Source organism: Diprion similis, chromosome 14 (assembly GCF_021155765.1).
Source record: "Diprion similis isolate iyDipSimi1 chromosome 14, iyDipSimi1.1, whole genome shotgun sequence".
NCBI classification, from domain to species: domain Eukaryota; kingdom Metazoa; phylum Arthropoda; class Insecta; order Hymenoptera; family Diprionidae; genus Diprion; species Diprion similis.
Window position 1 is genome coordinate 12,498,734 of NC_060118.1, and position 27,794 is coordinate 12,526,527.

At 36.9% G+C, this 27,794-nt stretch overlaps 1 protein-coding gene across 1 annotated transcript in view; it reads right to left on the reverse strand.

The window, feature by feature from the left end:
• The window catches only part of LOC124414730 (calcium uptake protein 2, mitochondrial-like), a 38,365-nt gene extending 11,724 nt beyond the window's left edge, over positions 1–26,641 (reverse strand). Inside the window, exon 1 of the mRNA XM_046895768.1 lies at positions 26,424–26,641. Coding sequence (XP_046751724.1) covers positions 26,424–26,633 — 210 coding nt within the window. The 5' untranslated portion in view covers positions 26,634–26,641. The remainder of the gene's footprint in view (positions 1–26,423) is intronic.
• Positions 26,642–27,794: the final 1,153 nt, after the last annotated feature.

A 27,794-nucleotide genomic window follows, 5' to 3' on the forward strand; every position in this document is an offset into this window, starting at 1 on the left:
AGTGGAAACGAATGAATAAACGAATGATTGAATGAATGAATGAATGAATGAATGAACGAGGGGAATGAGGCATCGCCAGGTAAACGACTTCCTCGTGTCACATTTTTTTTTGTGTTCTGTGTTTTTGTTTTTTAAATTCTATCCCTCTTTCTATTCCATTTCGCGGCTGTGGATAGAAAAGGTGCGACTATACTGTCCTGCATGTCACAGTAAACATGTGTATAATATTGAACAGGTGACGCGACACGATGTTTCTAAATACAGAAAAAGACGGAGAGAGAGAAGGGATCCCACGATTCAATAAATTCAAGTGGCGAAAGAACAGATGTACAAATGCTTAGAAAACGGAAAGAAAAAATATAGAGAAAGACATAGTGAGACTGGGCCTTTTGAACAAACAAAATATGGAAACGTTCTCGACGAATATTTATGATTTCGAGCTCTTCTTCGTCATTAGCAATGGTGAATATCTTATGGTAGCACCATGTCAAATTGAGCCACGCGCCCTCGTTTCCTCTCTCTCTGTCTGTTCAACCATTGACAGTCCATAGATGAATCGAAGTGTGTGTGTGGTTGGTTGTCATTAACACGATGTAAATTAATATGTGTATATACCGAGAAAACTATTCCGTATATCGTTGCATGTAATTTCTTACCTTATTCTGGGTGACCTGACCAATATCCTCAATCCAATTCTACCATCGATGATTGATTACGGATGACTTCTCACGAACTTACGCGATCGGTATTAAAGAGTGAAATTTAAATTGACTGTGGGTGGTCCAAAACAGAAGAATCTTACGGATCGCAGGATCCTAGCGTTCCTGTTCGTCTTCTTCTTCTGCTTCTTCTACGTGGATGATTTCAAGATCGAAAGTCAACCATTCTTCGTTCGGAATTTACTATCGATCTTTGCGATAAAAATCGGTTCTCTATTAATCATTCGTCCGATCATTGACGATCGATTGGTCTCCTAGAATTTTCTCTATTCATCTCGATCCCTCGGATATGTTTTGATGTAAGAATATATATATGAGGAGACTGAAGTTAGTAACTTTAACGTAACGGAGGATCATGGAAAAAATCCTGATGATGATTTTCTAGGAATTGATTTTGCAAAATATGATTATATTTCATTCATCATGGTTTATTAAATTGATTTCCTAAACACGCATCGTTACAGTAACATTACTAACTTCATCCTCTTGTAAGAATTTCATTCACAAATGTATCGGCTGCAGTTTCTTTTTCGTATCGAATAGCTTATCAATATTTTTTTCTTTGTCACCTCCGAACACCAACGGCAGAACCTCGTTAATAAATAAAACCGTTCGAAATAAGAAAAAGAAAACGATCCTCCCGGCATTCTGCAGACTTATATACCTACTAAACTGCGAATATAAAACGGGTATCCCAATTCACGGGGAGTTTCTCACCTCTGATAAATTCTTTTAGATACTTTTATTTTTCGCCACGGATTCTCTTTTCTATAGATTGGTATTCGCAAAGGATCCTCCCTCGTATTTCGAGATCAGATTCCTCTCAGCGGTTCCCGGATCACAAGAGAAAATAGCACGCGCGACTCGCGCCGTTTTGCTGAACAAGGTAGTTTGTCACAGGCACCTCACCCGAGAAACGCAGGAGCAAAAGGAGGGGGAAGAGGAGCAAACCAAGAGACGAATATACCCTATAACGATATTTATTGGCATAGTTTAAAATTTTACAGCCTCATTCTTTACAAGCGACTCACCCCCAGCAGCAGCAGCAGCACTCAAAAGAAGTTTCTTCTTTACATCATTCACATATTATAACAAGCAACTACAAATTCAGTTTCGTGTTTAACGATTTCAAAGCCCACCGAGTAGAATATCACACGAAAGTATGACGATTTTTTTTTTTTGTTAATTTGAACCACCACAATGGATCGATGATTTCAAATTTTGGAAGTCTTCTGATTTTGGATTCATTATCGTTGAGCCAAAAAATGATGCCCAATTTTCACCAAATTCGTCAATTTTCTACTTCCTGTTCACCTTATCGAATACGCCAAAAATTTAAATTTTATAACTTGACGTAATATAATAAGCATACATCGTCATGCTGCATTATTCAATAATATAAGTGAAAATCTATCCGGCTGTTTACACCGATGCATTCATGTGTTATTTACCTGTATGTAAATATTCATTCCCTAACGACGTGATTCAAGTTGGCGTAACAAAATTTCTCCGTCGTCTATGTAACATGATTCTCAAACATCCGTTTAATTGGTAAGCTCTCACAGTTTGTCACGGCTCATTGAGAATATGTATGTACACAACGCCAGCTTATAAATCCAAGTATATATATATATATATATATAAAGTACATAAGCTTCTTTACGAATTGCATCCGGCGTCCACGACTGCTGATGAATAATCGATAGTAACTATCGATTCGGAGAGTGAATTTCAGAATACCAAAAAATAAAGATAAAAAAATAAAAAATAAAAGTAAACAAATAAGAAGAGAAAAAACAAACTAACTTTCATCAAACTTTTCTCATCTAGTGTACGTAGTAAAAAATATAAAAATAATTTTAACCCCTTTGAATCGCATTGTGTTATAATAGTTGACGATTTTTTTCACCCACTTATTATCATTATTTTTATTATTATCGTTGTTTTTGTTGTTATTATATTATTATACGACGTGATTATACGGTGAATAGTGCAAGTGAAAAGTTTCACCGTCGTAGCCTGAGGGAATTCGCGGTGTAATATAATATTAAAATGCTTGGCCTCGGGATGAGAGACAAGAAAAAAAAATTGACTGTTATAATATTTACTCAACAACTCTCGCGGGTTATAAGTAAGAATAAGAATAACAAGATGATGAAGAAGAAGAAGAAGAAGAAGAAGGAGAAGAAGAAGAGGCGGGTGCCTTATGAGGCAAAGTACTCTAGGCGGTCGGTCAATTTAAGTGCGTGAACAAGACGAGGTTCGAGCAAAGTAAAACGAGTTACTTACTACCCGGAGGAAAAATAGCTGCTCGAGTAACTCACTCATTGAGAAATGAAGGATAAAGCAAGTTGGCTGCAGAATATAAGCGGGATAAATCGTAGCGGTTTAAAAAGTCATCCGCAAGTAGTTCAAACTCGCACGATTAATTTAAATTGTCTATAAAGATTGGAGAGTAAATTGTAACAAGGTGCGTGAAATCTTTCGTCAACTTCGTACCGGATTTTTGAAATTTTTTTTTTTTCACATTTTTCAAAACCACGTTAAGATTTGAAATTTTTGCACATCGGCAAAATGAGAAGTGAGAGAAAAAAAACTGTCTCGTGAAAAATTTGACAAAAATTCTCAACAATCCGATGTGAAATATAAAAATGTTTCGGCAACCATCCGTAGTAAAACGAGACTCACGCCTTAAATTTTTTTTCAAGATTATTTTTTTTTTTTTTTCAGAAGAAGCTCGAAAACAATAAGAAGAAAAGAAAAAAAAAAAAACGATTTTCGACGGTTTCTGACGTTTTAAAAAATTTTGAGCGACCTCTCAAAATTTTTTTTTTGAACTGTCCTTTGGAGTGGCCTCTTAAAACATCAAAAACTAACATTTTGTCACACGAGACTCGAAAAAAAAAAAAAAAGTCAGTTTTTGTGCGCCACCCTAATATATATATATATATATGTAGGTGTAGTACAGCTCGGGTAATTGAGAAAAAAGTGTAAAGGGAGGCTCCAGCTGGGCGAGAAGCGCCGGAACGACCGCAGGATTAATACCCTAGGTTTATACGGATGCATCTCTATTAGACACATTGCATCTGATCGCCGAGGGCGTAATAGAAGATACAGGGGGGGGGGGGGGGAGGTTGTAATTACAAGATGCGCGCGTGGTTTATAGAGGGTTAAGGGGAGGCGGCTCCCCCTTATACAATTTCCGTTCGTTCGTTCGTTCGTTGGTTCGATGGACGTGAGTAACGCGGTATCTTCTCAAAGAAACCGATATCGTTTTAATAAAACTCCTTCGAGCACCGGGAAGATTAACTGCATCATCGGTTCTAATATACCAGATACAGTGTATGTGATACGTTATATAACCTGATAATCCGAGATATCGGATAAGGCGTACAACCAACCCTCGGAGATTTTTTAACGCTCTCCATTTTCGTATGAGTGGATTAGGATTAGAAAGAAAATTCGATCGATTCGATTCGATTTGTTGCAATGATTTCGACAAATCTGCGCTTCGTCACAATCCCAGGAATGCACATTCCATGTATGGTGAATGAAAAGTTATCGAATTCCCACTTCGAATTTTTGAGAAAAAAAACTTTGCTCCTGACTGATTTTTATTTCATAAAAAATCATTGTAAAAATAAGAAAATAGTAACACTTTATCCCCAAATGTTTCGTTACGACGACAACTTCGTTTCGTTACTATAACTTCAACCTCGTGATCTGAGATGACTGAGACGCACGCAATGACGAACGACTTCTATCTTATTGTTAGTACGATGCTTCATGTGCAAAGAATACCTGCCAAGAACGTAAAATCGAACAGAACGCGCGTTGTGTCTGCCCTACTAAGACTAATTTCGTATGTTTCAGGACGGTTATAGAATCGAGACTGATTGTGAGTGTCGTTCGACTCAATTTACTTATAACCGAGCAACGCGTCATTTTAATTCTCATATTATACCGTGTGTCTATGAGAAAAGTGCGCACCTTATATGCGCGTGCGTCAGGTCACTCGAATCTCATTGGCCGACAATTATCGCCTGATTGAGCTGCCGGTGCAATACCAATCGCGACTGTCAGAAAATGTCCCTAGGAGCCCACAGCTAACGGCTCCTAGGCACATTTCTTGACCGTTAGCTGTGGGCTTCTAGGGACATTTCCTGACCGTTAGCTATAGGCTCCTAGGGACATTTACTGACCATTAGCTGTGGGCTCCTAGGGACATTTCTTGACCGTTAATTGCGGGCTCCTAGGGACATTTCTTGACCGTTATCTGTGGACTCCTAGGAACATTTCCTGACAGCCGCGATTGGTATTGCGTCGGTTGCTCAATCAGACGATAACTGCCGGTGAATAAGGTTGGAACGATTTGACGCACGCGTATAAGATACGGACTTTCCTAATGGACACACGGTATATACAATATAAATTTATATAGTATAATATATAGTATATGTATATATCAATAATACGCCCCTCCCAATAATTACAATAATAATTTGATATTGAAGCACTTTTCCAAGAAACAAAAATTACAAACAGTCTTCTATACAGGTCACGGGGGTAAGGACGGTCATAAGTGATAAAGTGATAAAGTGTTGCTGGGAGGCGCGGGGAAAATGATATTAAACAGTCAAAGGAAAGCGTTCTTCCTCAATTCTTGACTTTTTTACACGCCAGGCTGTACGGACGTCTATCTGCGAGAAGATTAAGTGTACATTTATACTCTTTGGTATACATACATGTGTATAGATATATGTACATATACGTCTGTATAATCTGAACGCATCACGCACGCTTATTTCAGAGTTTAACTGATTCCAGGAAAGACCGCCGCGATCGGCCGAGGAAAAAGTTATCATCAACCGTTTGAAACTAAGCTGTAATAGATATTCCATTTAAATTCACTTATTCTGATTATTATTCTTACACCATTTCCTTATTCTATGTTTATTCTAGCGTCATAGTGTAGGCAGGTAAACGTATAAATACATATTACATGCGAGCATGAGTGTGTGTTCCCGATTTAAATCAAGACTCACGATGCTCGAAGAGCGAAAATTAACTGGGTTAAAAAAACAATAACGTCCGTCATTCATGAAATCACACGATTGTGTTAAATTTTTATGAAAAAGAGAAGAAAGAAAAAAAAATCAATCTAACCAGCAATAGTTTGTTGAAACTTTTTTCCGTCCCCTACAAAAAGTGTATGGTCGTCCGATCCAGCATCTTGAATTCGTATAACCGGATACCCGCGATAAAGGCGATGATCGGACGATCGATAGTTAAGGATCTTAAAAAAAAGAAAATCAGGCTCAATCAATAGATAAGAGCGTAGTCGAGCCTCGCTCAACCGTCACATAAAGTTGACCCCCGAGGTTGGATAACAGGACGTGTAAGGGTTGGGGTTTCCAGGCATTTCCCTTGTCGCGCACCCTCCGCTGCTGTAGTCGGGGAATTTCAATCCTACACGAGAATCAGGGGCGGTAGGGGAGGAGACGTGAGTAGGTTTGCGAAGAAGGAAGGAAGGGGGAGGGGGAAAGGGGGAGGGGGGGGGGTTATAAACTGGGTTAATTGCCGATGTAACCTCACGTAATTACCGTTCGGGGCGAGGTATCGTCGTAAAAAACACCGTCAGCTTGCAGGTCCAACTTAAACACACACACACAGACACACACACACAGTGTCAGTCGGTAGATATATTCAAATGACTGCAGGGGTGCTGCAGGGGATGGATTATATCGATGTCCAAGTCCTTGGTATCGTTGTTGCGGGAGGACGGTGAACAGGGTATACACATTATGGTTGGTGGTATGGCCGCGGTGTTTGAACAACTCGAATCGCCGTTTCGAGAAGGGAATTAAAACTAGCTGTGAACTAATTCGAAAAGCAAAGGAAAACATTTGGGTTTTAAGGTGTAACATCAGCATTTCCTCGGCGTAGAAATTATATCACAGTAAAAGCAAGGTAGGATGGTAAAAATTTTAAACAGACTTTAATATTCATTTAAGGTGAGGGTGGTTAATTCATTAACTCTTTGAGATACAGGAGTGAAATTTTTCATTTTTTTTTTAAATAACATAATACTTTAAACGGTGGGGATAAGACTTTATAAAGTTAGTTATGAGTATCACGGAGCAATTTGGTCTGTACCAAAGGCGGTGCAGTAAGTAAGTAAGTAAGGAAGGAAGTAAGGAAAAGAGTGAACTATAAAGGAAGGTGCTTCTCACGGCGGGAGGTTTCGATGCACCACGTGTAGAGTTATAGGGTTATAATACGTGTGTGCAGCACACGTGGTACAAGGTAGTAGAATGGCTGGTCTGGGTATGTCGAAGTGAAGTAGAACCATCGTCGAGAGCCGTGGATTCCAAAGGAGTGGATAATCGCCGCGGGGATGCGTGTTATACCCGGTTAGAAAAATGTTATGGATTTAAGAGCGTCCGTAGGTTCGGGTAATTAAGACGTTATAGGTCGATATCCACTCTCCATCCTCCGGACCACCGAATACGCGGCGATGCCTCTCTGGCATTTTATGAGAAGAAGAAGAAGAAGAAGAAGAAGAAGAAGAAGAAGAAGAAGAAGAAGGAGGATGAGGATGAGGAGGAGGAGAAGGTACCGATCATGCCTTATGCATCGAGTGGCTATAATACCACCATGAGGTGCACCATAAGAGTCCAGTCCATCATTCACGTGATCCATGGAATGCCCGAGTTATACTTTCTTCTTATAGAAGAAGAAGAAGAAGTAGAAGAAGAAGAAGAAGAAGGATACTCTAGAGGTTTTCTTTTTTCAACCCCGTCAAAAGTCCACATGTAAGTTGTTTATGTAATAGCGATAATCCAGTAATAGGTACGCGTTGTTTGAATAAGAGGAAGTGAAAAAAAAATAAGACATAACGTTTATACTTTGTAGAAAAAATAAATAGTAAACCTACGTAAAATTGTGTGAGAAAAAGAAAGAGAGAGATCGAGATAGATAGAGATAGAGAGAGAGAAAGTACTTCCTGTATAAAATACGGATGTTTGGACTACTATAATAACCTAACGCTTATATTTAAATCTAATCCAACAGTTGCCAAGTTCCCTGCACATTACTCAGTAACATTCACAGCTCACTCAGTTTTTTTAATACCAACGATTGAAAATGGAACTTTTTCAATCTCTCTCTCTCTTTGAGGATCTAATGCAACCGGAATCCGATCATTCACGCTGATTTCACGGTATGACGCATAGAAAAAAATTACACGATTCTTACGCAATTTAGATTCTATACTTGATATTGAACAGATTCAAATCAACTAGACAGCCACATAAGATGGCTAAATATACCCAATTAATTCGTATATATAGATATATATAAGGGTTCGAATAATGGAGAGGCATGGTGTAAGAATTAGCGGTTCTTCTTCTTCTTCTTCTCCTTCTTGTTCTTGTTCTTGTTCGAGATGTTGAGTGCAATATATGTATATACGTATATGGTCGCGGCATATCGGAGCCAGGACCAGACGAGAGGGAAACACACGGAGAATTAGAGAGACCGCTTGTGGGTCGGTCGCATGAACTTTTATAGCATTTTTATGGAGTATCCTAATTGAACGAAGACATTACCCGCCCGCAAGAAAGATATGTACTAGACGAGGGGTCCTCTTACGGACAGACGCACGTTTCTCTCGACTCTATAAATGTTATTTTATACAAAGAGGCATATAGATATTATATATATGGGGTATTCCACGCCAACTCGACGAGTGTTGAACACCCATATGACCATATGAAAAACATTTCATGTTTTTTTTTCTAAAATTCTACTCGGTGAAAAATGCGACCTGAAATTTTTTCACATTTCTTTTTTTTTTTTATAAATTATATTTGTCAAGTCGATTAAGAATAAACGTTTTTTAAAATCTTGTACATACTCGAAAAAATATCATCTGACTGTATATATTCAATATTTTCTTGTTTGTATATACAAATATATGTATACATATATATATATATATATATATATATATATATATATATATATAAATATTAAATATAAATATTATACGACGGCATAGGAATTTCCGTTAAATAATAAGTGCTGTATATACAATCGTTATACATCAGACCATCGGAAATGTCGGGAATAAAAGATAGAGAGAGGGAGGGATGATGATCTATAGATATGATACATATAGTAGTTTGGAAGAAAAATTCTGGTCCAATGGTATAATAAAAGAAAGAAGAAAGTCTCTGCGCTATACTTATAACTCACATAATTTTTGTCCTCCTCTATTTCTTCTTCTTCTATACAATATACATATATATTTCGCCATTGTAAGAGGTTTGTATAAACGATTTTTTTTTATTTTTTTTTATTTTTTTTTTTTTTGCGAGGGATAGGGGTATAAAAAATGTTTGTTTGCCAAAAGGATTAATAAAAGGAGCCGAGAAGGCGATTGTATATCCGTGTTGCTCCTTCCTTTAACCGAGTAGAATATTTAAAAAAAAACACATGAAATGATTTTGAAATAGTCAGGCTTTAACTCTGGTCTGGAGTTAGCGTGGAATACCCCATATATATATATATATATATAAATATTACACAATACACAGATTAATTTAACCAATATTTAAACTTATCGTCTCTGAAAGATTATTACTATTATTATTATTATTATTATTATTATTATTATACGCGAAGGAAAGTCGTCAAGTCGTATTTGTTCGAAAATTTGACGATGCGCACCGATTGCCCTGAATATATGTATACATATAGCCAATATAGCCATGCATGCATGAATGCATGGGATGCGACGTGATGTATATTTTACGGATTATTATCTCTTCGCGAAGGAGCAAAATGTCGGTAAAAGAGAACGCTTAACGACCCCGAGGCTTGGTTTTTAATCGAGGTATATAGTAGGTATAGGTATATACCTACCTACCTACCTACCTACCTACCTACCTACACCTATATATCTCTACTAAGGTGTACTGCAAAAGTAAGCATCGACTCTCTTCGCGAGTTAAGTGAATAATTTTTTTTTTTCCTTTTTTCCGCACGTCCTCCACGCAACTCTTTACAGCCAGACATTTTCTTCTCTCTCTCTCTCTCTCTCTCTCTCGTCCTCTTCTTATTTTCTTTTCAAAGATTTTTACTACCACACGCTGACCAAATTTACTTTTTATCAATATCCCTAATAAATTAAGTGGCCTCGATACTGAAAATATGTATGCATGCATACGTGTGTGTATACGTATATATGTATGTATATAACCCTTATAACTATCGGTTACGGCTAATCTTTTCGCGAGGCAGGCTACACTTTAGGAATAAACGTGGAAACAAGATTTTCGAAACGATGCAGATTAAATTACACCATTGCAAAAATAGATCGTGTATTCAACGTATATATATATATATATATATATATATATATATAACCACCATAAGCACCGATCGTAATTCGATGGTAAATAAAAAAGGTGGACGAGGTGAAAAAAAAAAAAATAACAAAAGAAAAATAAGCAACAATCATAAAATGATTTGTTGGTTTTTGTTTTTTTTTTTCTTATTCTTTTTTTCGTTTTTTTTTTTTCGCTAAATCAAAATAATTAATAGGTGAGAAAATTCCTCGTCTTTTGTTTTGTTTTTTTGTATCGTCGCGTCGATTTCAATATGATTTTGATAATTGTAAAAATTATAAACAAATTATATCACCATTTTTCTCTTCGAATCATAAATAATTTTTTTACTCCCAAGTATAAGGTATATATATATATATAAGATATTAAATAGCTGCATGTAATACGTTTAATAATAATAATAATAATAATAATAATAATAATAATAATAATAATAATAATATATGTGATTCCAAGAGAAATTAGAACGGCCACCCAAGTAGTACAGTAAATCGAAATAAAGCTTCGCTGTATTAAAGTGCATGGCAATCGTATATACATACATATATATGATAATATTATTAGGTGTGCGAAATGTGATTTCGCGTGAATAATTCGCGTCGTCGGTGATAATAAATATCTAGGCGCTTGCATATGGCAAAAGTTGGAATGAAAGTGAAGGAGGAGGAGGAGGAGGAGGAGGAGGAGAGGAATGAGCGTTCGTAATTTCATTCGAATCAACCTCTGCACACCCCCCCCCCTCCCCCCTATCACGCTCTCTCTCTCTTTGCGCAATTATCACCTACATACAAAGCTCCACGTCTTATAATAATGATCGTGGCTGATATAACGCTTCACATTATTGCAGACATATTATACGGTTTGGCGATTCAAGCTTGTTATGGATATAAAACGTGGCTTGTATAGATAATATACAGGAAAATCCATGCGAAAACGAGGAACGTCTGACCCTCGCGAAAGAAAAAAAATTAATAATAATAAAATTCTGCAATTGTTCCAATTCTGATTTACAGTACACTGAAAAAAAATTTTCGGATTTTTTTATTCAACTGCTCGATTGTTTATATATATAAATATTTCAAGTGATTTTGAAAATTATCCTTTTTCAAATTTTCGAATTAATCTCGAGAGCTGTATTTTCTATTCTAAAAATTTTTCCGACTTAACGTGATTTGGTTTTTTTTTTGTTTTTTTTTTCCTGTCAGTCGAAACATTGTTTTCTTATTTTTCACTTGGAACATTTCTCGGACCGATTTTTGTCGATTTTATTAATTTATTTTCGTTTATTGTTTTTTTTTTTACTTAATCTTAATGATAGTCTTTCTCAAAATCACTTTCGATATTAGTAATAAATAATTAATTACAAAACATAGAGATAAGAGAAGAGAGAAGAAACAGATGAATTAGCAAATATAAGTTAATAGATGAAAACAAGCAAACGAACGAATTCAAATGAATAAATAATGATGATGATGGTGATGATGCAAAGATGTGATTTAAGAAGATGACAAAAAAAATCACGCACTTTTAAAGATCAACGAGAAAATTTGTTTGAAATCGATTAGGTATACATAATAATAGGAACAGCAGGTATTTCATCTATTTATATTAATATATGTATACATATATACGTAATTTATGGCTGCATGGTAATCGCTCGGCGCATATTTATATATGCATGACGCGCGTCCTAATTGCGAATTAATATTGTAAATCATTCGAGGCAGTTGATTCGGAGTTCTTAATAATTCGCCTCGAGCGTGAATAGCGACAAGATATCTATGCAAAGGAAAGAATTCTGTACAAAACATATGATATATATAGATATTTCGTAATTTTCAAAGAATTTGAAGATAGAAAAAAAAATGGAATGCATCAAAAGTATTGATTACAGTTTTGTTTCCGATATTAATTATCTTGTTTTACAGTAATTTTTCCGAAATATTAGTTTTGATTTGATAAACTAACCGCTGCCTCGAGGATCTAGCAACTAAGGTTGAAATATCGGCTATCCGGTACTGTGTTCAGTTACAGGGTGTCCAGTTATTTGTGAAAACGTAATTCCTTGAGGATTCCAGGTTTTCTAGACAAGAATCATTATTTATCCAGTTTCTTGTCATGTAGACAACAAATGAAAAATGTTATAATCATACGAACAAGAATATTCTATATTCGACTAAAGCACAGCTCGTTGTGAGACGAATTTGTAAGAATTCGCGAGCAAGTAAAATTTTTATGAAATCAGTGCTTCGTTCGTGACAATTGCCTGAAAGTTGAAAGAAAAATTTGTTTTTTCTCACCAAATGGTTAAATTTTTATCAACCTAGGATGAAAATTAGTATATTCGAGATACGACATGAAATTCCTTGAGATTTCCAGCTTTTTTTCTCAGGGTGTATCAAATTCCCTGAGAATTCCCTGATTCCATAATTTCCACGAATACTGAACACCCTGACAAACGTAAAACAAAACTTACAAATTACATAACTGTTTCATATTATATGCAAAAGTGTCAGAGTATACATTACCTATCTATATAACAAAGTCAGAATGTTGCAAATTAAATTTGGAGTGAAATTATAAATTCAAAAACATGCGACTCTGTAAAATGTTATTACACCTGCCCTGATAAATGCGGTAAATTAATCATGTCAACACAACTGATCTCTTCCCATTCTCACCGTTTCAATTGACTCACCCTGTACATAGCAAACCCGGTGGTATATCTAAACCTTACGAATGTACATCAAAAGTGTGTACCTATCCTGCCTTATACCTAATTGCGATATGCAACAAGGAATATAATTGACACTGCATAATTGACGTGATGTACAGAGAGACGTAAACCGATTACAACCTGACCTCAACCTTCCCGTGTAATAGCGCATTTATAAGGTGCATGATGCACCTGATATATACGATGCATTCCGCGTCGCGAATAATATAGACACGTGTGGGTGTAGGATGATAAAGTTGTGTATTGGATTCGCTGTTTTAACGAGATGTTATTGCGTTATATATAAATTTGAAAATGTGATTAATAATACCCTTCGGCTGTTGATTGTTTCTGTATTCATGAACGAGGACGCTTAAGGTGCTTATAAAGACGCGTTGTACACTTCAAAAACGCGGGGATGCAAAACTCCTATACCGCTCAAGCGATCAGAGTGAAATTTGGGCAGTTAATGCCTTATATTGGCAAAAAGTGGAGCGTCTTTTTACTTTTTCAAAATTTTGAAAAAAATTTTACAGATCGGTTACCACCCACAGAAATTAACCAAATTTTCACAGTTGCACGGAATGGATCGAACTATTCGTTATGATGCCACTCGGTGGCGATGAAACACACATTTTGAGCCCAGTTCCATGAGATTTGATAGTGAAGTGACGAAATGGCAGCTGATATGGTTTTGGATTACGAAGAACACCGAAGTCTCATTTTGGCGACACTTGTTACCGATCTTTTACGCCTGCCGGTAATTTTTTACCGACATTACACGCATACATTACCGGCATGCGCGTAATGTCGGTAACAAATGTCGCCAAAATGAGATTTCGGTGTACTTCGTAATCGAAAACCAGATCAGCTGCCATTTCGTCATTTCACTATCAAATCTCATGGAACTGGGCTCAAAATGTGTGTTCCATCACCGCCGAGTGGCAGCATACCAGATAATCCGATCCATTCCGTGCAACTGTGAAAATTTGGCCAATTTCTGTGGGTGGTAACCAATCTGTAAAATTTTTTTTACTCTCAACAATTAGGTGTCGGAACTTAACTTTTCGTAACTTTTCTCAACAGTAACTTGAATTTCGAAATCTGATATACCAGAGCTTTGACCCGTCGGCTTTCCGACAATTCTCAAAACTTTGTTGTATCTTCAAAGTATAATTTCCCAACTCCATAACTTTTGCCAACCAAATAATTATCGTATTCAAACGTTTTCCATGATAAAAATTCGTTACATCATCACGTTACGTCATTCGTCTCGCTAAACGATCGACGTCGTTCTGGTTCCACTAAAAATCATCATTCGTTAAAAATGACCGAGTGTCAATTATTTATAATATATCATGCCACATATATAATAAACATATACATATACACCTTGCAGCATATCACGTGATACGTACAATTTAATGCTTGGCATATATACCATACATACCTACACATACACTTGAATATATGCATAAAAATAATTGCCGAGCATGCATCAATCGTGGGATCAAGATCGTTAATTTATCAGCAGCAGTAGCTCTGATCGTTATATTTGTTTCAACCACACACAGACTTACGCACACACACACACACACCACCCACGAGAAGAAGATATTACAAGAAACGAATACCGCATGCTTCTCATCAAGTGCCATTCGAACTAGATCGATCTAGTTTTTTATTTTGTCCTCTTGATGGATAATATATCTCTTCCTTCTCTCTCTCTCTCTCTCTCTCTTTTACTTTTTTCCTCATATTTTTTATCGGTATAACGTGTGTCAATTTGTCACCGTCTGCAGACGGTGAGAAAACCGTTTCTGTTATATATGCTTTAAAGGAAATCGGAGAGTTATAAGCTGTGCATCTTGTTTGTATATATACACATATATGTATATATATATATGCAACAAGAGTTTCTTAGAGACGAGGATCTTCTTCTTACAGTCAGTGCAAAGGCGTGTCTCTGCACTCTCTACTTCTATACTTGTATACATATATGTGCAGTGTGCAGCAGCAGGCCTCCTCCCTGGATGCATGCATGCCTAGGGTTGGAGAGAGAGCGATGGTGCCGTGGTGGAGTCATTAGTCTGTCTCGATTGATCAAAAGGATGTTCCCTGGCCGAAGAAGCTGAGGCAAAAGCTGAAGAACCTGAGACGCGTTGAAATGCAGCGCGACGAGTATGATGACGATGTGATAATGATAATGATAACGACAACAACGTACGTGACAATTGACGAGCATTTATACGTCAATGCCAAATTACTCTATTAATCTCGTTGCACTGTATGTATATATACATATTAGGGTGGCGCAAAAAAAACCGACGATTTTTTTTTTTTATGAGTCTCGTGAGACAAAATGTTAGTTTTTGATGATTCAAGAGCCCACTTCAAAGGACAACTCAAAAAAAAATTTTTAAGAGGTCGCTCCAAATTTTTTAAATGTCAAAAATCGTCAAAAAATTAAATTAAAAAAATTATATTCTCAGTACTTTGTTTGATTTTTAATTCATGTCGTTGTGTATTGTTATCGATTCTTTCTTAATAAATTAAAGAAAAAAAATTTATATTACATATTAGGGTGTTTGAGAAACAAATTCTTAGCGATTTTCCACCATGGCACCCCGTAAAAAGTTTGTTTAGATTGAAAAAAAAAAGTTTCTGTGAAAAGATCATGTGTTCTACTTTACACGTGGTAGATCGCGCTCGGTTGATGTTTCACTTTTGTACGATTTTGTTTCTTTTTTTTTTCTTTTTAAGTATCGGTAATAAAACTTCCTTTTTACTGCCCATATTAATGGTATATAAATATAAATTTACGCCACAAAGAAGATCCACGCTTGTAATATCAAGGTCTCCAGTTGATGTTTTGACACGTTAATATATATATATCTGACGACTTTTTAATCATTAATTAATTAATTAATTAAATCTCATAAAGTAGAACATATAATTTAATATACGAACTTTTAATTTAGGAGAATAAGATCCCCGTATGATATATATATATATACATCGTTGATGTTACGTAACGTGATCTTCGGGTTGAACATAAACGTCAGGATAGAAGTAATATAATTGAACGAGGTGCAGCTAAAACGTGTTTCATTCACAAATTCAAATAGTGAAAAATCAAATTTCACAGAATCTTGCTTTTAACTCGAACAAACTGTTCAGGGGGGGGGGGGTGTAACGGTGAAAAATAGCAAGCAATTTTTCTCCAAAACACCCTAATATATTAAACACCTCTGTAGGTACACGTCGACGTTTTTTTTTTTTTTTTTTTTTTTTTTTTAATGAGTCAAAATTAATTTTGACTTTACTTGTACGGTTTAAAATATCATCAAATCGCAGATGCGACGATGACGAAGAACAGAATCAAAGCATCGTCATCATCAGCATCGTGCAACAGCGACCTGTCCTAATGCGCGTTGCATTGCATGCACTATACGAAAGCGCAGCTTTAATGAAAAATAGAGAAAAAGAAGGGAGGAGGAGAAGAAGAAGAAGAAGAAGAAGAAGAAGAAGAAGAAGAAGAAGAAGAGTACACAGAAAAGAGTCTATCTAGCTGCTGCATAGTAGCCGTTGCATTAGCTGTGCAGGCGATGTTGGTGGGTAACGAGTTGCCTTAATCAGCCAGAAGGGTGTCACAGAAATGAAAAAAAGTATAGGTGCGAGGTATTTAATCGAAAAGAGAGAGAGAGAGGGAGAGAGAGAGAGAGAGAGAGAGAGAGAACTGCTACGCAGAACCAACAAACACGAGATCCTCATCCCAAATAAAGGGAGGTGGGTATGATCCTTACTGAACAACATGCGTCACATATTATCTCAAGTGGAATCTAACTCAATTAAGAATACTAACAGAGATAGAAAAAATACGAATAAAACTCCCCCCCCCCCCCCCTAACAGAAAACGAAAAAACAACAAAAAGAAAAAAAAGGAAAAAGAAAAAAACCACCAGCATTGACCCGAAGCAAAAAAGTAAAAAGAATGAGAATGTTCATTGTATGTGCTCGCGTTTTTTTTTTTTACCTCACCTAAAAAAAAGGCATTTCTCGAAATTAATCAACAGGTAGAGATGGCCGGTTATAGTTATATGTAGAGAGATATTAATTCGCAATTTTGCGATACGCATATAATAATTCAACCCCATAACAGCGGGGGGTGCGTAATGAAAAAAATTTCGGCTTCTCAGAGATCGATAACGAGAAATATCGTATATACATATATATATATATATATATATATATATATATATATATATATATATGTATACGATATATTATGTATACACATAAATGAATATGTATGTAGATATACATATATATATATATATATATATATATATATATATAGGTATGTTATATATACAAATAATCCATAAGCGATTATACAAGCAACGTTGATCTAGATTATACGTCGTCCAAAGGTTTAACCCAAGTGCAACGGTGGAAGGCGAACGGGGTGAGGGACGAAGGGGGTTTGCAAAAGCCTTTAACCCGGTCGTTCAACTCCGTGTCTTACGATTAGAATGAGACTGCATAACGTTATGTTATGTAGGTATCGCTACTTAAATGCACACGCACACACACACACACACATATATATATATATATATATGTAAATTGACATGTGTGTCATTTCGTGACGGTTATCTATTTATCCGAGAGCTAGATAAACATATTGTGGAATATACATTAACGTATATATATATATACGGGTCAAGTAAATGCATCATTCCGCGTGGGTGAATTGGGTATACTGTATATATGTAATACACACATATATGTATACACCCCATCGTGATAATTGTCGCTAATTCATAGAAATTACCGCATCACTATAATCATCAACGTATAAAATTAAAATACTTCCGTGTCTGTCTGGTAATTAATTTTTAAGTCATGCAGAAAGTTTATATATGTATAAAAAACGTGTATATATATATATATATATATATATATAGGTATGTATATTATATATATGTGTATTATGATGAAATCAGCGATCGATATATATCCAATTTTTTATTACTTTTCTAACGCAGTTCGAAAACTTTAAGGGGGATACACAAAATTTAGGAAAACCATGACAACGAAAACAATAAATCTTACATATTTTGATAAGTAATAACTCCTTGGTAATTATTTCTAAAATTGAGAAATAACGATCTCCCTCCACCCCACCCCCCAAGCCTCTCAATGTTCCGTTTACGTTAAACCTTATCAAGTTCTTCAGTCTCATCGAGATTTCGAGTCATTTTCTCCTTGCACTTGGACTTGGACTTGGACTTGGGAAAAAAAAGAGACGTGGAGAGGGGGTGGGGGGTAGAAACTTTAGGGCAAAGTTTGTCGGCCGCGGTACCATTGAAGATTATTTGACAGAGGCGCCGACCCGGCGACGTTTCATGAAGACACTGCAAGGCAGGCAGACATGATGCCCATTTATTATTAAGGTGCCCCAGCTTCATTTCGTATGTAATCCAGGAGGGGGGGGAGGAGGAGGAGAAGGAGGAGGAGGGGGTTGAATAATTAAAATTGAGGAGTCAATCGTAGGAGGATTCAAAATGGAGAACGTTGATTGAACATGACATGATGAAGTGTAGACCCTGCACGTAATTGATAACTTAATATCATATACCGGGAAAGTCAATTTTGGTCGTAAATTTATATCTTATGTATACACATTAGGGTGTCCGTTATTTAATTTTAGGTGTTTGACGATTTTTGTCAGTTTTTTACTTCAACTTTCAGAACATTTTTTCCCTCAGTATCGCGATGTAAATTTTTTTTTTTCAAATACAAGTTTTTTTCCATGTTATTTCCGTAAAAAACTTCGATCACAAAGCGGACTATTCCAGAGTTGGCATAGAAATCTAAAGGAATTAGACAATTGTTTACGAATTATTTGTAGTTGATTTGGGGGATGGGGCGGCAAAAATTCGTCGACACGCTAAGTAAGGGACACCCTCTAATATATATATATATATAGATCCTCTGATTATACAGCCAAGAAAAAAAAAAAAAAAAAAAAAAAAAGAGCGAGAGAGAGAGATAGAGAGAGAGAGAGAGCACATAGAGAAGAGAATGGAAAAAAGAAATTAAGGTCGTGTTTACACCGATCGTAATTTCCCTCTGATCGTCGATCGGGACGATGAAAACGATCGAAGATCCGGCGCACGTCTGGCGAAGTAAAATTAATGAAGTCAATTAAACATTTAATTACACTGGATTCCTCCATAATTTTACACGTGTATCCATATATAGACGCAGAGTCGACACCGTCGTCCTCATCATCATCATAATCATCATAATCATTCGTGTGTTTTATTATTTAATACATATTCATTTCTATCCCAAATATAAAACACAGTGCATAGAAATGATGTGCAATATAGATGCGAGCATTTTGATGATAAGACGATTAGATATGGTTTACGGTATTTCATTGACGTCAGAGATTCAATCACGGTCTTACGGTGTACTTAATTAATGCATTGCTATAAAGTATTCAAGGTATAACGTATATATATATATATATATATATATACGTAACGACGTCCACACACGTGTGACTTCTTCTCACTTGAAGGGACACGATTCAATCAACGCCTGTAAGCCATAAAAACTCGAATACCTAACGTTTACATGCTTACATCTGCATGTGTAATAATAATAATAATAATAATAATGATGATAAGAACAACTATAATCACACGGTATGATTGGAATGAAATTCCGAAGATGATAGTAAACCAGCGATGTTGCAGAAGTTATTTTGTCTTAGCAGCAGCACGTTTCAAGATCTTCAAAGACGATTTGCACCCCGTTTCGCTTAGCTCGACGTAATTACGTTATAAATACGTTCGAGTCTGGTTAAGTACTTAGGTAGAGTCTGATTGCTCGCTCTCCGGTTTCTGATGCTAATTAAGTCATTGCGTCGAGGAAAAAGGAAGTCGTCTATATATATATATATATATATATATATATAAGAGTGACGGCGATTGAAATGAAAGAGAGAAAAAATAAAGTGGAAGGGAAGCAGCAAACATTTCTCTATCTGGCAGTGAAGTTTAAGTTTCGAGAGAATGTGCGATAGAAGAAACTATATAAGTATATATGTATTGTATATACTAGAGTAATATTTTCGACGAATAATGTCTTAAAAAAGAAGCGGAGGAATCGAAAGAGACCAATCAATACGAACCTCGCGGGGATCGAGAGGAAAATGGACCTCGAAGAGATCAATAAAATCTATTATTTATCACGATCTGGGATTGAGACTGCAATGTAACTCGAGCAGGGTTGCTCGGCGATAAAGATTCCAACCTCGACCCTTATCTCGGTCAGAGTCTCTCTCCTCTTTCTCTTTCATCTCTCTTGGTCCACCTTTCTCGACTCACCAGACGAATACCGATGCATATAATAGTTGCGCGTTGCTTTTTGAGCCTCGATTTCAAACTCTCGTTTCGAAATTTCGAGTTAAATGCAACCCTGTTTGGCTGGTTTGGGATCTCAAAGTCAAGTGATATTCTCGTTAGTTTAAACTGAATGCTGCACTCTAAAATGCGGCGAACGCGATTGAAAAAAATACTTTTTCCGAAAGAAATACTTGTGACGATTAAATATAGAATTGAATCAAGCCTTTGAATGATCATGCTGATTATCTATTTATTCAAGACAACACGCCGCGAGATTCTTAAGATAATGTGAATTTTTTATCAAGAAAATGTGTGATCGAAATGACTAAAAATTTGATTCAACGCACCTCGATTGTTTTGTTTTAAAAATGTGACATTGTTGTATCAAAACAAATTGAGCTTGTTTTAATTCATGTTTTGTTGAGTCGAGAGTTCAATGGTTGAAACAGGCAATGAATTTTCTTGATACAAAAATCTTTTGCATAGACTGGACATTAGAGTTATCCAAACTCACGAAACGTATTCTTCGTCTGATATTATTTGTAATTCTGTTGACTCAAAATTTTCCGGGGTTTATCCGATATTTAATGGTTAATACCCGAAAACTTATTGCTGTATTAGTACGATTTTACAACTATCTCTGAAGCTACTTTCGTAGCGAGAAAGTTCGCCGCCTAGTAGCCGTTTATAGAACTGGTATTACCGATATTTACGATGAATATATTCTCTACTTCTTTCAAAGCATGTGCTGTTTCATTTACCTCGTAAACAAATTAGCGCAACCGATTCAACCAGTTGCGCCAAACAAGTTCAAAATAAGAAACATATCAGATCGAAGTGAACGAAGTTCAAGAAAATCCGTTTGGTTGTTTCAAGAATTCCTTTCCCTTCGTATACACACACATATATACATATAATATATAAAAAGAAAGTGTGGGAAAGCAGCGAAAGTGAAAATCCCCTCAACGGGGTGGAATTTCTTCTTTATCTTTATATTTTTTCTCTCTACTATTCGTAAAGGTTTGAGAATTCGTTGAGACGAGTTAAGCGCGTCAGAAGTTAAAATCTCTAGTGTAAACTTCTCCATCTTCTCAAACTAGAGGAAGAAAATAAAGCAAGATATCGATCTAAATATCGTCCTATAATTTTGCCAGCTTTACGAGCCCGCAATCAAGGCCGGTGGTCCTCGCAGGATGTATATATGCGATCATCCTGGAGGAGTAGAAGCCCGCGAGAATATCCCCCTCGTTTTTCCCTCACAGGGTTAGCCGTTTCAAAGGTGCGGTTAAGCCATTTTCTATAATATTACCGGGCATCCCGCAGCGAACGAGTGCCCAAAAACTATATTGCGATCAAGATAGCGGATCCATCCGTGATCTCCGCCGCGAAGGATCAGGAAAGCAAACTTTTTCCTTAAAAAATAAAAAATAAAAAAATAAATATATCTTGTATAATTTCCCAACGATATTGCTACCGCTGTAAGCGTAACTCAACTTCCTCAGTTTCTTTCCAACGCGGATTTTTAAGAACTCTACGGTATTTTTATTTTTATTTTTATTTTTATTTTCATCTTCTCCCTTTCTGCCTGTAGTATAATATATATATATATAAGATGAAACGGAGAAGGAGGAACGCCGTTTAAAACGTCGCAACGAACTGCGGGGTATATAATTTTTTATTTCAACTATTCCGACGGATATTTTTTTTTTTTTTTTTTTTTTTTTTGTCGAGACGCTTTTTAGAACGGGGCGCCATACGTATATGTATATGTATACAATATACATACACACGTAGAGTCGCGCAAAGTGCTCGCAGTAAGTCTTTACTTTACGATTTGTTGTACGACGTTAAGTTACACTTTACGCTCCTCTGATCTAAATCAAAAACTTCACCTCGAGTTCGTTTCGGTTCATTTTAAACGTCTCTGTGTGTGTGGATACATGCATGTAATATCATGTTTTTTTTTTTAAAGTTGTAAAAGGGTGAACGAAATGTCGGGCATAAATCTATATATATATATATACATATACACGTGTATCAAGTAATATTCGTGAAACGTAACAGACAGTTTCAAATCGCCGATAAATCACATCACAGTTCGGAGTAATAATATTTTACGCGTTAAGCTTGAAGGATTATGAACTCTGCATAATGTAGGGAGAAGAGAAGAAAGATTTTAGTTTCTACTTTCCACGCATAATATAAAGTGTATAGTATAGGTATACATGTATGTATGTAATATAGTTGACGGGAATCGAACGGGTGGTCCAGCGGTAGGATTTTCGGGAACCGTGTAATCTCAGGATCAATGAGGGTGCAAAGAGAGGAGGATCAACTCTTGGAGATCGTTTGCCGAAATTATAGAGTGCGGCGATTCGGAAACACCGGGTTATAGACTCGCGGTTTCGATTCAGAAAAAGTCAAACCAGGGTGTCCAGTTATTTGTGAAAACGTAATTCCCTGAGGATTCCACGTTTTTTTTTTAGACAGGAATCGTTATTTATCCAGTTTCTTGTCATGTAGACAATAAATGAAAAATGCAATAGTCATACGAACAAGGATATTCTATATTCGACTAAAGCACAGCTCGTTGTGAGACGAATTTGTAAGAATTCGCTAGCACGTAAAATTTTTAAGAAATCAGTGCTTCGTTCGTGACAATTGCCTGAAAGTTGAAAGAAAAATTTGTTTTTTCTCACCAAATGGTTAAATTTTTATCAACCTAGGATGAATATTAGTATATTCGAGATACGACATGAAATTCCTTGAGATTTCCAGCTTTTTTCTCAGGGTGTATCAAATTCCCTGAGAATTCCCTGATTCCATAATTTCCACGAATACTGAACACCCTGACAAACGTAAAACAAAACTTACAAATTATATAACTGTTTCATATTATATGGAAAAGTTTCAGAGTATACGTTACCTATCTATATAACAAAGTCAGAATGTTGCAAATTAAATTTGGAATGAAATTATAAATTCAAAAACATGCGGCTCTGTAAAATGTTATTGCACCTGCCCTGATAAATGCGGTAAATTAATCATGTCGTTTCAGAAATAAACGCGAGCGAAAACCAGCGCGAATTGCTCTTAGCATCGTGGCTCTAAATGATAAATAAGCACACGTGGGATAAGTGATAAATACATCAGAAAGTATTTAAAAAAAAAACACAATTACGAAATGATATCTACTAATATTTTCGTTACAACGATGTTGATTCAATGATGAAAGTTATCATTACAAAGCAATGGGAATAAAAATTTCATTGCAGGAAATTGCTTTATCTTACATATATATATATATATATATATATATATATATATATATATATAAGGTGAGTACTTGTACAAATTTAGTTTGAAATAAAAATTAAACGAAGGATCTAATAACACATAATAAGTATGTGTAAAGGTGAAAATGAGATGAGACGGTAATTAGAAACAAGATTGAATTGAGTCGATGAGCGCGAGTGGCGGGAAGTGATTAAAAAATAATTAGGATCGTTCAGCGACTTGTTCTGGTGTAAACGGAAAGAAATAAATCGTCAATAGATTCGATCGAGGAATTTCCTTATAAGCCTTATTTTACTCTATTACATTGATTACAACGACACTACGCTGCGTGTCGAAATAAATAGCTTTTCTTCCTTCGTATTGGATATTTGGAGAATTCGTTAAAAACCTCGTTATTTAATACGTTGTACCTTATACGCAAAGTTTTATTTTTTATACGTAGGTTTAATATATTATACAGACATAAAAAAACACCGCGATTAATTAATTGAGCCTCAGATGTCAGAGAAAGTTTTCTATTCTTTTCTACCCTGTGAAAAACGTTTCTCAGGAATTTTTTCAAGTTTTTTTTTTTTTTTACCCAACTAAAGAAAAGTTATGAATTTTTCTTTGATGAAATAGATATAACTTTTTCAAAATTTCAATTATCAAAACGATTTTTTTTTTCTTAGGAAATATTTTGTCCATGGACAGCAGCTTCTAGCTCCACTACTTCCGGCGGAAATGAATTGAAAAAATTACAAAGTATACTTAAAAACATGAATAAAATATCCTCCAGGTTTCAAAAAATTCTGATCATCTCTTCCCTGTTAAAAAAAAATTCACGAAAAACACCAAAATTTCGGCCTCCTAAACTGGTTCGGTCCCCCTTAAAAAAACATTCGGTTGAACGAACTTTCGTGAAATCATTTATTCTACTGGAAGATTTAAGGAATCTCTGAAATGCAGTAAATTTATATACATATAAAACACAAATCAAAGGTTGTTCAAATTCTCAAAACTCGGCCACTTTAAAAACACTAAAAAATTACAAAACAGTGCAAGTTTTTTTTAGTTAAAAATTCCTACGAAATTTCAACTTCCGATTTCGTAAGCGTGACAAAAAAACGCGCGTCGAGATCCTCGATGATCTCGTTGATCTCCATGCACCCCCGAAATTGGAATCGAACCCCGTAATCGGACCACACAAGCTGCGAGAGCCTCGCTCGCGCGTTTCGAGGAGTGACGGGAATTTAGGGTCACTCCGATTTCGTTAATTTACGGCACCGATCACCTTTCGACGTCGAGTCGTCGCCTCCATTTCGTTCCGGTTTTATTGCCGTTAGATTTTCGCTTTGATCGGGGTCGCCTCTGGGGGTCGAGAGCTTTCACCCCTTCAATTTCCTTGTAAGATCTCAACGCTACTAAACAAGAGACGCGACGACGCAGTTTAATGTTTCGGAGTTTAACAAAAAAAAAAAAAAAAAAAAAAAGAAAAATACGAGAAACAAGAAGAAGAAGAAGAAATAAGGAGAAGAGTTAAGGTCTCGTGCACCGCCGACGACGCGCGCATTGTATCAAAATACACGAATAAAACTGACGACATTTAAGAGGGAAAAATATATAGACGGATATAAAAAAGGACGATCTCATATCTCGAATCGAGTCGAATCCTCGTAAATATAAAGAGTGCCGCGTATAAGGAGGATCGGGGCGTGAAGGGGGGGGGGGGGGGGGGGGGGGGGCTAAATACGTACCTGCGACGACAGGTACTTGGATCGGGGTTTAGATTATACGCGCTTGGTGAGGACCCCTAAATCTCTTCTCACCCTCGACAGCGGCGGTGCGTTTGTTTTATTAAATTCAGATAAAATTTAATTAATGCTTTTTAATACGCTATACGGGCGTCGGAGAGGCGCGAGAATAAGTTAAGGACCTGTTGCTGTGACGAGATGAAAATTGAAAGAAAAGGAACAGGAAAAAAAAAATAAGAAAAAGGTACGAGTTAACGGACTCTAGACAAAACATTATACACGATGCTGTATACGGGGTTGATGTTATATCCCTTTTACAAACTCCCCCCCTCCCCCCCCCCCCCCCATATTTTGAGTTGTTGCCTCTGCTTCTCTGACGTCTGTTTTACGTTAAAACGTATCCCCCCTACCTCGGATTTTCTCTTATATTTATACTACACACTGTGTTTGCACCGAGCTGTAAATACTCCTTCGGATATGTATGTTGTGTGTATAGAAACTTATAACGAGACGCATCTTGAATTCAGATCATTCTAGAGGAAATATGCCGCGTGTGATAAGACACAGACCATACAGAAATCTTTGTCCAGTTTTAAACGCACGAAGGGATGAGTTGAAATATGTAGTATGAAGTGTGGGAGAAAATTGTTGGGGAATTTGTTTCGGTGATACTCGTTACGAGCAGCAGCTTCGAATAACAACGCAACGAAGAATGTTTTACAGGAATGTGTGCACACCCAGCGCAGAGACATTTTGTTTGAGAAAGATCGCAGTGAGCTGAACTCTGTATTGTACGGCATTCAGAAAGGATATATGACACACCGACTACTTAGTAGTTGTTATCGCTGCGGTCTCTACATTAACATTATATTCGAGTTTCAAAGTCGAGTACAAGGTCGAACGCGCTCTCCGTCAGTCACGAACACCGGCGGCGTGGCTGAACAAACAGATCAAGTGAGAGTAAAAATCCTGGCAAATCGACGCCGTATCAAAGGGCGGGAAGACGGTAAACAAGCAAATGACAAGCGGGGCGACTGATCCACGGACTATGTTAGGTTAGGTTAGGTTAGGTTAGGTTAGGTTAGGTTAGATTAGTTTAAAGTGTAGACGGGACTTCTTACCTTCCGTAGAGCGAGGGCATGGACTACGTTGCGTTTCAGGTACTGATCGGACACGTAAACGGCGGCGACGCCTCCCAAGGCGAATCCCAGGGTCGCCCTGAAGCTTTTGGATGTCCCGTGTCCATGCCTGGAGCTGAAATCCCGACGGGCACAGAGAAAGCACCGAGAAAACAGAGCCGAACGAAATGACAGAGCAGCGAGAGCCGCCATCTTGGACGACGCACTGCGCTGTTGAAACGCGCGCACATCTCGACCACTCTCGAGCTTCCGAAGCAGACGACGCGACGTGTTTAAATATATCCTTGCGTCGCCTGCCTCGGTTATTTGCGTTACTGATTGTGAGAGCGGACAGCGAGCCGCTGCTCTCTAAATCCTAGTTTGAAAACTATACGGTTGTGTTGTCACACCTGCGTGCGGTTCGGTTCGCATTTCATGTTATTATCTAGGATGCGTTCCGAAATTAGTTCCCAGTGCTATCAGAAATCTCTTGTCTCTCTTGCGCTGTCGGGTTTGTGACTAGCTCTGTCTCTGTCCTAGGGAGTTTTAGCACTGCCAGTTAATTTCGGAATGCACCCCTAGACTCTATCTATGATTGCGAGTAGCACCGATTCCTGCTCATTTCACACCGATGCGCGATGCGCTGGTATTGCACAACGCGCCTGACGACGATGATGATGATGATGTAACGCAGCGATGCCTTCACGCGACTCCGACTCGTGACGTAGACTCTCACCCCGATTTTCCCGCATACTTTTTATTTTCATCTCGTGGAATTTTCCGTGGTAAACAGAGAGGCGGATAACAAATTGGTACTCCGCTGTACTTCTTATAGTTTGGTTTCCTTTGGCCGGGATATTTGTTTTTCGAAACCCATTTTTAGAATTTAAACCCGTCCGTGCACCTCATTATATCTACATACGTGTTTTACTTAACGACGAAAGTGAAACACTTCGTTTTACTGCGTGTGGCTCTGGCATGGCGAGCGTACTCACGCGTAGGTACATACGAGTGTAATAATTATTACATTCGGCTGATAAAAGCACAGTTAAATATAAGAGACGTATTAAATCTTCGCACTCTTAACACACGTATTAACATTCGTCATTTATGTCTATTATACGGGGTTCTGTGTAATGTCTGTACGCTGTCGTCACATGGTCGCACTTGCGCATCTTGTAACTCTTTTAACAACTTTCAAACAGCCCGCGCGGGATGCAGCGAGGCATGCCGGACCGGCGTAAGTTTTTTTTAAATCGTTCCATCGCGAGAAATTGACCGTTATAATACATAAACCACGTGTTACGCCTTTGACCCAGTTTGTTTGTCAAGTTTTTACCATTATTCATTATCATCATTATTACTTTTTTTTTC